Source organism: Falco punctatus, assembly GCF_963210335.1.
Source record: "Falco punctatus genome assembly, chromosome: 5".
Lineage (NCBI taxonomy): Eukaryota > Metazoa > Chordata > Aves > Falconiformes > Falconidae > Falco > Falco punctatus.
Window position 1 is genome coordinate 28,189,554 of NC_137584.1, and position 15,249 is coordinate 28,204,802.

The 15,249-nt window shown below is 35.5% G+C and overlaps 1 protein-coding gene across 4 annotated transcripts in view; it reads right to left on the bottom strand.

Moving 5' to 3' along the window:
- Positions 1-15,249, bottom strand: part of KIDINS220 (kinase D interacting substrate 220) — an 81,011-nt gene that overhangs the window by 10,271 nt on the left and 55,491 nt on the right. For 2 of the 4 annotated variants that reach the window (XM_080387845.1, XM_080387844.1), the window contains 4 exons: positions 13,351-13,529; positions 11,795-12,021; positions 7,052-7,162; positions 6,099-6,155 (listed from right to left, as the gene is read on the bottom strand). In XM_080387845.1, the coding sequence (XP_080243971.1) occupies positions 6,099-6,155; positions 7,052-7,162; positions 11,795-12,021; positions 13,351-13,529 (574 nt within the window). The remainder of the gene's footprint in view (positions 1-6,098; positions 6,156-7,051; positions 7,163-11,794; positions 12,022-13,350; positions 13,530-15,249) is intronic. The other 2 variants (XM_080387846.1, XM_080387847.1) reach the window with 2 other exon arrangements.

A 15,249-nucleotide genomic window follows, 5' to 3' on the forward strand; every position in this document is an offset into this window, starting at 1 on the left:
GTATCTTGAGTCCTACCTATGTGGGACAATAAGTCTCTTAAATAATGTTATTTAAGGAAAGCAACATAAAAATCAGGAATATTAAGTAAGGGTTAATCAATTTCAAATGCACCTTTACTAAAGAGTTACCCCCTAATTTTAGTAGTTAGTTTGGTTTAGGGTTTTGGTTGGGGGTTTTTTTCCCCATTTTTTTTAAATAATGCAGGCAGAACTTATATTTTCCTGTCCTGTTTAAAAACTCCTGGTTTAGTATCATACAAAGATGACCTAAAATGAAACTCCTCAATTGCTTGGATTTATTGGACAATTTTAGCTATATCTGTTTAGCAACACAGGAAAAATTTAGCAACATCCAGAGGTTCCTTCAGCCCTGTTTATCCAAGATCAAACAAGGGGTTGTATGCCACAGTACAGAAACACAGAGCAGCGCCCACTGCTCTCCAAGATACTATGACAATGCTTCATGTATCTTCAACTTTGGCCAGATTTAGGTAGAAATTATTCACAACTCAGATCTGTAACACAGAAGTTGTCCTGCTAACGTTGCCAGCTTCTGGGAATTCCAAAGTGTGGAACAAGAAAACAAATGCATCTGCAGGTAGTCAGTATACTAAGACCGTATGCTCTCAAAAAAGCCCACGTTCTCCCTGGATGGGGACCTGTGCATTAAGTAGGAGTGAAGTGCAAAGCTCTAAACAGTTACGCTAGTGATTCCAAATTCCCAAAAGCAAAATCAGAAGCAGTTTATCAGCTAGGAAATATCTTGTACAACCTCCTCCTGGGAAGGAAGTTGCACACTCCCCCTTTTTCCAAACATTGAATTTTGGTTCCAGCACTGTAGACCACGCACCAAATGAAGCTCATTTTGGGAGGTGCAGAAGAGCTTCTAAAGCTTCAGAGCTCATCAGCACATGTGTAACACCTGGGACGTAAAAGTGTATTTTGACTATCCAGAGTTCAGTTAATCAAGTTTGACCCTCAAATCAGCAATGAAGACTGTTTTTAGTCACAATACTTGCTTCCGTTTTTATTTATTTACTTAAAATTATTTAATCTTGCAGAATTAATATAAATTAATAGATCCAAATATATTGCTTGTGAAAACCAAGGATTATCATGCAGGATGGCATTAACCATATCTGAATTATCTAAAGCAGGATATTTAAGGAGAATTTATTCAACTATTAATTCCAAGGCAGCAATCCAAAACCCATTACCTACTACCCATTACCTAACTTCAGAGTAATTTCTAACTTACTGTTATCAGAGATAGCCTGATCTGGGGGGGTAGGCACGCTCCCCACCTAAGCTACTCTGAATTTCAGATTTAGATGTTATTACATGTAATTTCCCCAAAGTTCTCTGCCAGATATGCTTGAAATGGACTTAAAACTGTCAAACTATCAACTTCACTCAAGAACACTACAGGAAGTCATGCAAAAACCTAAGCTAGTAGTTGGCACACTTGCCTGAAAACAGAGCTGGGGCACCAACCTTTGTTCCTTTGACCACTTATATTTTTATGTGACATCAACCAGACACTACACAAACAAAAGTTATACCCTATTTTCTGGGTAGCTAGTCTACCTAAATTAAAGTTTAAAAATTAAGCATTATAATTCCACTACAGTCTAGGGAATACAGCTAATTTAGGGGCTTGGTATTCCTTCTGAGGACAAGACAGTTACTTTTCAGATTCTGCGATGTCTTCCTAATTAGGCGTCTACAATACCTCATTAATTATCGTACTAGGCGTATAAAGGAGGGAGTTTAGGTCTTAATCTAGTCTGACTTTTAGCACAGCTAAAATTTTTATTGTGGTAAGGATATAATCCAACCATCAAACTGATGAAAATGACAGGAAGAATCTTTACCCATAAACTATTTAACATATACCTCTTTTTATGTACATCTCTTTTTCCTCTTTGAAAAAATTGCCTTGAGTTTTTCTTCTCCATAAACACACTATTTACTATTGGTATGTGTTAGATAATACATCAATAAAGAAAAAGTATTAAGATAATTCAAATCTTAATTATTTTTTGCAAGAAAGGTTATCAAGTAGAATAAAAGAAAATGTTATAGCCAAAAATTACATTGCGGCACTGGGCACTACTAAAATAAATGATCCCTAAGCAGTGTGTGTAAGCAATTGCCTTTATTCTCTGGGTCTATTAAATACATTATCTATCACGTATCTACAAATATGCTTCCAATTTAACAATTCTCCTTCAGATCAAAATATTTTTTTAACAATCAAGAGCAAGTCATTCTTTCTGCATGCATTAAGAGTTAGTTTAGAAACTCTGCTTACTGTGTATAAAGTAATACGGAAAAGCACTAAAATATTTAGACTATTTCTGTTAGAAGTGTGAACTGTTTGAAATAGATGCACATTAATCCAAATCATTTTTTACAAAAAGCACTCTCTGAAGAATAAGTAATAGCTTTAGGGATATTGTCATCATGTAAGTGAATTAAAACCGTACTTAAACTGACACATTTTTTAGCCTTAGTGGTTTTGTTCGAGATGCTTAGAGAACAGTATTTGCAAAGTATTTGCCATGCAAAAGCTAAAAGCAGCTTGTCAAAACAAACCTCAAGGCTAGTAATGAGCACTAGTTTACAGACAGCCCAGCATGAAGTGCCAGTATGATAGCTTCTGCAATGACTCTGAAACAAGTGAACAATAATTCACAGAAAGTGGCTGTACCTGTCTGTTTTTGTTTAACCCAGACTTACACGGCTTTGAGAAAAGGATAAAACAGAATGAAAAGAAACAACAGCTTAAAGCGACATCAGAAAGGTTGAACATACAGATGACATGATTTAAAGTAAACAGAGGAAACAGTGTTAGGAGAGAAACAGGATATTCTCATAATGTGATGAAACTTTCAAGATAGACCTTCAGAATATATATTTGATATATGTTATACAAATGCTATTTTTCTATAAGCAGACTACTCCACTCCGCACTTGTAAAAAAGCGACACTTACTGTATTTTGTTTGCATAACAGTTTTACATTACGTTTCTGATGGAAAATTCTGCTTTTAACTAGACATCCTTCTGCCATTTCAAAATCATTTTACACCACCAATGTATCTCAAATAACTTTGAACACTTCTATCTAACCATACCCTCCCAAACAAAAGTAAACCACCCCCACCCCCACAACTGATGAAGGTGGTACTTTTAAGAACAAATATTCAAAGCACAAAAGTGCTACGTTAAAAGCATCTGGATAATCCATATGAAAACTCCCATGCCACACATTTTCATTCATCCTCAAACTTTTGAAAAGCGCTTCAGTTTAAAGTATTGTACATTTATCTACACTACATGCTCTGGGCTGTGTTAGTTCTTGTTCAAAGCACACATACTACATCTTAAGGTATTATATATTCAATGCAATATGAAAAATGTATTAAAAAAAGTAATAATAATGCAACAAGCTGCATCCTAACAAGTCATAATTAACAATGCAAACTAAAGCACACAATTAAGTTCATGACAGTTAAGCACTGCTAATGCTCATTTGATATCTAAGACAACAACGATACTATGAACAGACACAGGTAACACTGCAATCCAACAACAAACTCTTCAGAAGAGCCCTACATAAGTTTTTGCAGTTCCTGTCAGACATAACCATTTGTAAAGTCAGCAGAAATGCGTGTTTGCCTCCATCACAGATGTGCAAAGGTTGACATCTTAAGTCTATTTTCATTAGTGATTTAAGCTGATACCCCAAAAATTTGCAACAACCTTCCTGTCGATACAACAACATAGATGGTATTGGTAAACTTACTGGTTTGCCATCTACGTTTTGATCCATTCAGTAAAGAACAGTAAACTACAGTCTGAGATAGACAAGTTTTATCATCAGCAACAGACTCCAAATACAAAAGGTGGCAGAAGCGATAACTGCTCTCAAAATATTTCTGATTTCCACTAAGTTATTCTAGACTTACACCGACTTTACAAGACTAATGATTAGGGTCTGAAATTTCAGAACTCAGTCAACTCAAATATCTCACTGACAATGATGGCAAGGCCTTAACTAGATCATGTAACATCCTCAACGCAGCTCTGTCAACTCATGCAATGAATAGCAATGATGATCTGTATATATGGGGAAAAAAAAAAAGACACTCCTCATGAAACTTTTTTTTTTTGCCCAGTAAGACCTGAACATTCAAAACAATGATTATTCTCTATTTTACACAGAAGTAAAATCACAACATTTCTGGCTCCTTGCCAGTTTTGCATGAATGACAATTTCAATTCTACACACTCCTCTTGTTTTCAATCACTGAACCAATCACACATCTTGGTGTTCATTAACTACTTCATACAGTTTTTTAGTTTACTTCATTACTTTGCATGCACCAATCCATTTAATAAGTAAAAGCTGTATCTTTTATCAACTAGCAATGACCCATCAATTAAGAGCTACCTAAACAGCTGGATGAAATTATTGTACCCGTCACCTATGGATAATTGCAGTACATAAACCAAGTATAATACTGTTCCTTTCACAGAAATTTCAATCAAGTCTACAAAAGAAGTGTTTTCAGAATAGATGAAACCCTGATGAGGCACCCTGTCAGGCACACAAAATAACATACCCTCACAACATTCTTGTCAACTACCCAAGAGATTTTCAAAAATTCAAAATTTTATATTTACACTGTAGGTTAAATACTGTTATGTCTTTGAAAACTGTATGATCTGATGTGCTGTACTCCATAGACTGACAGTAGTATAAATTAAACTCAAAACCAGATTTAATAAAATCCTTCATTATCATTATTTCAAAGAAAGTTTATTTTTAAAGTTTAACCCCTGTATTTTCTTACCTACAGCCAACAGACTACACAACTTGCACAAGTCTCTTGAATTGCTGCCTGAAACTGCAGCCTATATGTGCTTAAAATACACACTCACATCAGCAAGCAGGAGGAGCAACCAGGTCCAGGTCTGCTGCTGGAGCTCATTGACTACTTGGTTCTGAGACTAAATCCCACTTTTCCAGCCCTGTATCCCTTCTCACGCTCACAGATGCACACATACTTTAGACATCACTCTACTACTTCCTCAAAAGTCCTTGCTTTTTCTCCTTGCACTGACAAGCTGCAAAGGAGTAGGAAGAGAGTGGGGTACCAAGATAAGGAATCAAACACAGGGAAGACTTCAACATCACCGAAAATATACTACAAGGAAAACTTACTCTAAAGTTGTCCCTTCACACAACGTAGCTAACAACCTGGGACTGAGCACTTTAGGGTACACTTTCCATTGCATTGCCCGTACATGGGTGCTCAGTGAAAGTTATGTGCAGTTAAATACAGTTCTGGAATATGTGTGGGTTTTTCTCCATTGCACAACAATGGAAAGACATTTTTTCCAATTATTTACTAGAAGAAAAAATAACTGGGATCAAACTATAACTGTTGCCAACAACTATTGGCAGAAAGTATTAAGAGAATGATGACAATCATATTAACCTCTTTGTTTTGGTAATACATACTGATTTTCCATCAATACTCACAATTAAGAGTTAAAACAGATACCACTTAGAATAAAATGAAGTAATGAAAAAGGTAGATGTTAGCATTCTGACTCGTGAATAAGCTTATGATCAACAATTATTACTTTTTAAGATTGCTATCTGTAGTTGCATTATACTGTATTAACTGCAATAGCTTTATGTCACCAACTAAACAAGCAGTGATCAGGTGGGAGAGCTGACTAAAGCAGAAAAAACACAGTTATTTCATTCTAAAATCTAAGTGGTGAATGACCAGCTGTCATTCGTCACTGTTTAACTACCACAACACTCTCTTTACTGAAAGCTCACCACATCTACTGAGAAAAGTAAGGGGAAAACTACAGGGAAAAATATAATACATCTTTTAAGTGAAACATTAGCTCTTAAATTCATTCACAAACTACATTAGTTTTCAACTACTCTATTTGCCCACCAAAGCCACTGATGCAGTGTTAGTGAACTGCAGTTATGATTAATGCAGACTCATTACTGCTGAAAAAGCAATGAGATGCTAAAATTTCCACACCACATGACTACTCATTTACCATTGAGGGGTCTGTGGGTGAAGGAAGCCCCTCATCAGCATCTTCCTTGATAACATCCTAACAACAACAAAATATTATGGTTTGGGTAAAATGATCAAGGGCTTAACAGAAAATATGAAGTAAACAGTGAATGAGAACGATCTCGCAATAATACATAATTCAACAGAAACATATTTGTTTTCTTTAAGTGATTAAAGATTTTACCACCTTTTAATAGCTCTGTTCATTGTATCAATATCCTAGAATTAAAGTGACTGACAAGTGAGGCTTTTACATTTTTAGCTTTCCTTAGTTCTTTAGCTTTCATTTGAGCAGCCATCTGTCAGTAAAATAAATACTGTTAAATAGGAATTTTATTATTCTACAGGAAGCTAGAAAAGTCTGCTCATATTTCCTTTTCAAGGGGTAATGTTGAATTATATGTACTTGCAAAACCAAGCTACAACTGATGCATACTTAAGATAAAATGTATTTTGTTTTACTTAAATATTTAAAACATTCCTTTTAACTTTTTATTAAGGCCTTCCAATTTCTAATATTAAAGGATGTCATTTTATCTTCTCCAGACATGTCACAGAATTTGTGTTATTAAAAAAAAATATTATCACAAATTTACAAGTAGCTGTCTTTCTCCTAAAATATTACACTACATCACTTTATTTACTATAGTACAGTTGGCATTTTCATTAAATTATTTTCCTGCCAGTATTACAGGTCATGCTTCTCTAACCTCAATATTTGGATGTTAGAATTGGTTTTCCTCTGTAAGGAACTTCTAAAGATAAAACAAAATACATTTTACATTACATGTTAACAACACCTTTGCTTAAAATATTTATAATAAAGAGCTTGTACTTGTCTAATAGTAAAACATCATTAATAATCTTAATTTTTCATTACTCACTATATTTATTGTCTAGGTTAGTATTTGAATTATCCTTCAAAATACTTACTAGGCCATTGTTCTGATCTCTGGACAAACTCGTTTTTAGTGGTGGACGTGAGATGAGATGAGAACTGCCAGGGTAATACCTTGGCATGTAAAGATATGGGGCAAAGAATGGCTATGGAAAAAAAAAATGTAACAAAAAAGGGACAAACAATTACACAAATCAAAATGTAGTAATAAAATAAAAATTATTTCAACAAAACACATCCTCTAGTTCAGTTTAATAAAGTGAAAATAACAATTACTAATAGCTTTATTTTTTGCATTGAACAGAATTCAATCAAAAGCTCTGGAGTGAGGTCTTCAAAATCCCCCAGCAACTGACCCCCTTCTACCCTCCCGAGAGCAAATAGGTGCTCTGGCATGGTTTTCTGGAGGAACAGAGTTGGAGTGGTTTTGGTAGCTACACTCCAACATCTGTTTTGAATACGGGAAAATGAGAATTTCAGGGTAATTCAGATAATTCCACTCTGACCTGCTAAACTCAAAATCAGATGCTCAATAAAACTTAGAATGATTCATAATACCCCCAAGACAATTGTATAAAAAAAAAAAGTGTGATACATAATAGCATCACTAGAACTTCCCATATTTGTGGTAACCAATCTGAAGGCTTCCACAAATACTAGATTTTATAAACCTATAAATAGATTTTTATAGCAGACAGTATTTGAGCTTTGTTTTGCAGGAAATATGTTGATGCATGTTGTTCAATACAAATACAATTTTAAAGGAAGGACAATGTTATTATTATAAAACAAATATAAAAACCATTTTTTTAAAACAGAAATAGTTCTTTTTCCCCAGAAATATCAGTTGACACTTATCACTACTTTTATCACCAGGTTCATTTTTATCCCTTTTTACTAACAGATTTCAAGAAAACAAACACTATCCAAGTTTCCAAAAGTCTTATCAGCACATCAGTGTAAAGGGTCCAAATAAGAACCCTGACTTTTAACAAGTCACTTCTAGAAGCTATAGAGATCTCAAAATTACAAATACACTTCCATTTTAACAGATGACTCCATATGCTCCCATCTTTCAAGTGCTAAAATCAAGTATATAAACACTTTTCCTGAAATTCACACACTACCCACTGGCATGCAATGAAACGTGTGCGCGCGTGCGTGTGTGTATGAGCATGCGTTTGAGTCACGAACCCCACAAGTGGTAATGCAGTTAAAAAGTAAAATTCTTTTCAAATACAATGAAATTTTGTTTTGACCTATGTGTGAATTTGAGTTAGGTTTTGAAATGAAGCTTTTCATTTCGTTATCACTTCTCTTTTAAGGCAATGTACTGGAAAACAACAGAGTCTTTAGACTTTAGGAAGAGCAGAATTATAGCGCTCATTGCTTTCAACTCATTACCCAGTTCTTACAAAAAAACAACCTACAAATCTCAAAACAATGGCTGTATTACAGCTTTCTGATGTTTCTATACATAGTATTTTCAAAATTGTATTATTCAGCTATTTAACAAAATGGAATGTATTTGGTTTGTGTTTCTGCACATGACAAGATTCTGGTAAGTCTACTGCACCAGATTCAGTATATAGTTAATAATTTTATGACTCAAGGGCCAGTCTATGAGGGAGGAGTAAAATTTGCTGAAATATTCCACTCTGGATTTGTCAATAAGGTCTAAAAAAACCTCTGCATTCAGAAGCAGCTGTAAATTAACCGAGAAATGCAAGTTTAATTCCTGCACGCATCACTTACTTACATGGCATATACTAAAACTTTGAGTGATTTACGAAAAATACAAATAGTTCCATAGTCTTAGCTGCCAGAGGTAATCTTCTGCACAGTCTTTCACACAGTTACCACAAAAATTTCATATGTTCTTCCAACATATAGCATTACACAATATGCAGTGTAACCATAGTCTAAATGGGAAAAGTTTGGTTGGTTTTAAGTAGGCAGGAGAACCAATACCTAGCCTTTGTGTTACCATTTATTGATTACTATAGGATGATTCAGAAAATTCGCCGATTTAAAATTATTTCCCTGTCAAAAGGCACAGATTCCACTGTGTTTTCTAGAAATTAAACTCTCTTTAAAAAAAAGTTAATGTTATTTTTAGAGTAATTTAATGCCTCAGTTTTCCACTAACAACTTAAACCACGTGGAAAACCCCCAAGCACGAAATGCTTAATGATCACACTGCATCCAAATGCCTAGCTCTCACTACAAAGACTGCCCTCTGAAACACATAGCGAGCACCTGTTTGTTGGTTGCAAGTCATCAAACTACAAAGCAATGAAAAAAATTTGTCCAATAAGGCAACTATCCCACAATTCTTTCATAATTTCTAATTACACCTTGAGCCCACTTCAGCTACTCCACTGCTTCCCAAACATGGGATTAATTCTCTGATATAGGCTTGAATTCTACAGACTCAATCTTCATTTGAAGTATAGTAATAGAGACACCATGACAACATGAGGTCAATATAAATACATGTTGGGCATAAACTATTGTGGAGCTGTTCTCCAAGTCTGCAGGCAACCTCTGAAGCATAAGCATAATGTTCATTATTTTTCCAAGATATCAAAGAATTTGCTCCCCTTTGTAAAAAAAAAAAAGTCTTTGTGTACCATAATTTCTAGTTCCCACTCAGGAAATCCCATTTAGACTTGCCTACTGCTCTGACCTTCCCCATAAGAAACATGATCTCCACAACCATCCAGGACAGCAGCGATTTTGAGAACCTGAATTTGAATCCAACTTGTAACCAGGCCATTAGACAGTGGTAAAATGTACACATCTAGTACAGCCCAATACTGAGAGCCAAAGCACCAAGTTTAAGAGCTGCTAAATGGGACTATAATCTTCTCTTTACAGCTATACAGAGGGACAATGGGGTTCTAAACAAAAACTGAATAGATTATGCCACTGCAAGTTCAAAGTCCATAACACAGGAGCATTAAAGAAAAAAGCATAATAAAAAAAATTGTATTTCCTAAAAGTAAAGAGTTTTCCCCCCACCAGCTCAAAGGCTTTTTTTAAAAGCACAAATGAATGCTGAAAGACAACAGGACAGGATCCATTTACTGGTCTGAATAAGGCATCTATCTCAAGAACTTAAGGCTTTTTGCATAAAATTCAGGCATTTCCACAGAAGCATTTGAACCCCTTGTGTTGTGTCACACAGGTATCCAAACCTCTCCCAGAAACTCCTACTGGGGAGAGCCTATTCTTCAGTTGCTGTTCTGCTTTTTAAACATCAGTTTTACAAAAACTTGAAAAGTGAAATACAATTAAAAATGCTGAAGGAAACAGCCTTTCAGTATATATTTTCTACTATCATACTGTTCTCCTTACTTATCTTAGTATGTGGTGTTCAAGAGTACCTTTATGACTCCAAAGTAATGAACATAGATAACTCTGCCAATATTCAAAAGTGTGAAGCACTAAACCTAATTATACCTTAGAAAGGCAGCATAAAATTCCAGAGAGAAAGGCCAAATCAAAAAGTATTTTAGTCTTCAGCAGGCAAAAAAGTAAGCACGCCTGTAAGCCTATGTATGCATTCAATATAAACGGACAAATAAACCGATTGTAAGAACAGGTTATGACTCACCAATAATTGCTTCTGTAATGCTTATTAGAGCCAAAACCCCATACAAGTTTCAACTATGTATCACCCATACTTTAAACCTTGTCATGTACAGTAACACAGACACAAAAACAGGGCTTCCAATTAAACACCTACCTTAACAAAGCTGAGCTAGTTATCAGCACAAAGATTCATGTGACAAGCAACTATCATTGTTGGACTACTTCAAAGTATGTGTCACTTCAAGTTACTTTCAACAAACCAGTACATTGTCCCCATATTGAGGGTATATACGAATGATTTCAGAACAGATAACTGAAGATGTTCTGTGCTACATGCACTCTTTTCTGCCTTGGTTAACAAACTTCAATTTAGGAATATCTCAATTTTCTTTCCACCTTATTAGCTTAAACATTTACCTAGAGTCAAGTCTACTTAAAGTTGAGGCCGTTTCCTGTATATAGAAGTAAGCTGTGACTTCTATCAACTTCCTACTTTTTTCCCCCCCTTATAGTAGCACAGAAAAAAAAAAAGTAAAAAATAACGTTTAAAAATACTGAATACATACCACATAAACAGAAAGTTTAAACTTGATCCAACTACACAGTAAAGTGCTTCATTCAATTTTCAAGTGAGCCATGCCCAGGACTGTGTTTTCTGAGGCCCACAAATAGGTCAAAAATGTATGTTCAAAGGAATTAACATAAATTGCATAAAACTAGTGCAACACTGGTTTAGGGAAAAGATCCCAGAACAACTTTAAAAAGAGACAAAAAGGAAGACAGACATATATTCTTGTGATGTAGCTCCCCACATGAATTTCTGTATGTGTTAACCAAAGTCACCAAGAAAAAGCCAGGATCCCTTCCAATGTCCATGAGCAAGTATATGAATGACTGAGTACAGTTTACTACACAAAAATAAAAAAACCCAACCCTGCAACATCCTGCTATTGAGCAGTGTCTCAAAATCATTTGACCTTTTCCCCTCGCTGTGTAATTTGTTTTTCTGATGTAATTTACCCAGACTACAGTGACTGAACAGTAGCGTGAAATTTACCAACTTTTGGACTTTTCTTCATCCCTAATTAAGACTTGAATGGATCTTTCAATATTTTATAGATCACACCTGCGGTATTACGAGATTACATCAGAAGAATGTTAATTGGTTCTCGATTATTTACCCGATTGTAAAATGGATGTTGAGGTCCTGTCATACCACTATAGTAACTGCTATGAGGTTGTGGTGATAAAACTCCGCTATTGAAAGGTCCATTGAAAGAGGTTGTAGAAGAGCAAGCCGATGAAGGCTGACTGAACAGCGATGTTGCTCTAGCAGGTGCCTCATGTAAAGGCAACGTGGGATAAGGAAGTCCTCCAATATTCATTTGATCTCTTGCAGCACGAACATCTGAAAAATATAAGAACAAAATTTTGCTTGAAGTATTTGAAGAAGTTTTGATTTTTTTGCCTATTAAAATAAATCTTTGTGTACTTAATTCCAATCAGAACTCATCAAGTAGAATGTCCAATGTCACTTTCTTCTGCATTCAGTTGATTTTTCTTGAGGATCCCATCTACACAGGAGTCTTTAGGAGAGTTAGGACAACTTATTGCATAGATTTACACAGGCATATTAAATGTACTCCAAATATTTTCCTGAGAGAGGACAAGTTACAAATCCCAACCCAAACGGGAAGAAATGCAAGAATACATCATGCCAAGCATGTCTCCGATGGTAAGCGTGTCTGATGTGGTAAGTCAGACCTGTATTGTTTCTGAAGAGATTAATGGAATGAAGCTTGTGAACAAAGTTAGGCCATCCCACTGCAGCTTTCAAGTACAGAGAAGGAAGTTGGAAAAAAGAAAGAACAAATAGGATTCCAGTTGAGGACTGAAGTGTCACGACAGAAAAGACAAGCAAAGAGAACTATTAATACCTGAATTCAGTTTCTACTTAGAATACTGACTGTCACACCAAAGACTCATAAGGATCCTATTTTAAATTTAAAGTTCAGGTTTTCTTCATAGCTTTAGTGTCTCTTAACAGGTGGAAATGTTAACATGCCTTAGCCTTACTCCAGTGCCAATAGCCTAAGACTGGACAAGAAGCGCCATACCATGCATCACATCCATCCACAGCCGCAGTAAGCAGTCAGAACGTTTGAGTGGAGTTTGCAGAACAGAACGTACCTGAACCTGAGACTACAAGCAAGTAAAGATAACTGCATAACAGCCACTACACAATAAACAACGTTTGCCCTAGGATGAATTTAAGTGTCATAGCATACTAAAAAGTAACTCCCGGGTACCAACTGCACAGGTATCTGATGGGGTGTACATTAAAAGGAGATGTTCCACTTTGTTTCACTGGATTCAGTCCTACAGGATCTTACTGACACTACTCAAAATTGTTAACAAAGATCTGAAAATCAACTTGCATCTCTACTACTAAAACATCATTACGTGTATTGGTTTCCTCCATTTGCTAAAGCAATCTTCTAATCAGGAACAGTGGAGTGCCCCCTCCAGAAGAGAATCTTTAGTCTAGTATGATCTGGCCTTTACAGTAAAGCTACTCAGTGAAACTGAATGGCCTGTAACTGAAGTCAAATCAGACAATCTGAAGGTCTGATTTCATGAACAACATCAAACATTTGCAAACATGCCAAGTAGCCTTACCTAAAATGAAACTAAATAATACAATTGTCATTTGCCATTTAATTGAAAGCACACTCACCTGCAATGATTTCTCGTAGCTTGGGATCTAAGTTCACAGTGCATGGCAAAAAGGTTCTTACATCACGTGCAACAAGAACAGGTGTTCGCGAAGATAAAAATACTTCAAAATTCCGTATATCTCCATCAATTTCAAGTAGAGGTTCAACATCTTTAGTTGTAGGAATATTCTTTGAAATTCTGGGGTGGGAAAAAAATTAGATAAATGATAAACTATATTTATTGAGGTATGACTTCCATCTGCACAGGGATACTCTAGGGTGAAATACTAGTACACTTTCATCCATTCTCCCTGTTCTCCAGAAAATGAATAGAACCTGTAAGGAGCTGCACTGTCCGCAGAAAGAACAATTTAACATTTTCTAATACGCAAAAAATCATGAACGGCTATGTAATCTGACCTAACTGCATGCTTCAGAGAAATCTCAAAGAAGTCGTACAGAAGACTAAAATCAGATCAGGAATTTACAGATCAGTAACATCAAATCCAGTGTAAGGGGAAATTAACATTTGTCAACATTAACTTCAAAAATCCATCCACATTCTGATACCCCAATCAAAAATCCGATTGGTTAAAAATCTCATTTTTAAACTAACATTTCTTGTAACAGGAACACTCAGGTATCTTAAAGACTGATCAAAACTCAACTGTGTATGATTACATGGTAAAAAGTGGAAAAACAACTGCCTGTGTTCAAGTAATTCACCTTCTAAAACAAGAAGCCACAAATAAAGAACAACAAAACAACAAGACACGATCAATACAAGGGACTATTGATGCATTATGACTTGTTAAGCAATGGTGGGGGTGGTGGGGTTGTAAGCACTAGTATAAAGGAGAGTTTCAGGAAGGAACAAGGAGAAGGCTTAAACGTTAGCCTTGTGGAAGTTTATGAAAAGCTACCACATGCAAGCAAGTGATGGAGGCTGACATGATGGGTCAGATGGACCTATCTTATTCGACATCCCATCTCATAGTATCATGACTGGTATCTCATCTGATAACAAATGAGAAATTATAATCTAAATTAAAGATTACTAAAATGAAAACATGTTTCTCACAGCCATTATAATAAAAATGGAAACTGTGAAAGAATGCAGCGAGAATGGTTGGCATGGCTTAGTAATGACTATAAAGTGACAGTTACAGCACTCTGTATGGATACCAGTGAAGTAACCACACTGTATCTAAAGTAAAAATAGAAAAAAGTTTTAAGGAAAAAAAACCCAAACAAACTTATTATAAACATAAAATGAATTTTGCACCTCACTAGTTAATGGTTTTTCCCAAACACATAATTTGATTGCAGCTCCATGAAAAGGGGAGATAGCATAATCGACTGTTCTGCGAGCTGCTGTAACTTGTTAAAAAGAACTTAGCATAGCACAAGAAGTGTAAGAGTTTTCTCTGATTACTGGGCAATTAAAGCAGCTAAGGCAACTGTCAGTGCTGTCACGGGGGAAAGGAGTGCATTGATGCATGGATGGAAAGAGAGGAAGGAGCCCTCATGTATACCCAGTAACTTGTCAAAGCGCAATGAAGAATCTCTTACATTAAATACACACACACATGTATCTATGAAAAGAAAAGAACACTTAAACATAAATCTGGTTGTATCAGAATACAGCTTATGAACTAAGTCTATCATTAGCTGAACTATCTTACCTTATTTCACAATTTGTTAGCTTTTTAAAAGCAACAAACTTCTATCTTCATTTTTAGATCCTTCATAAAAAGTAGAAATTTATGTACCATGGGATTATTCCAGAGACGACAGTGGCAGTTTTACACAGAATATTTAGCATTTAACATTACAAGAAATAAAAGAACTGAGCACCAATGCTAGATGCTTGAAGTAAGTGCAACTTTTTACATTAAAAATGTATTTTAACTGTGTGT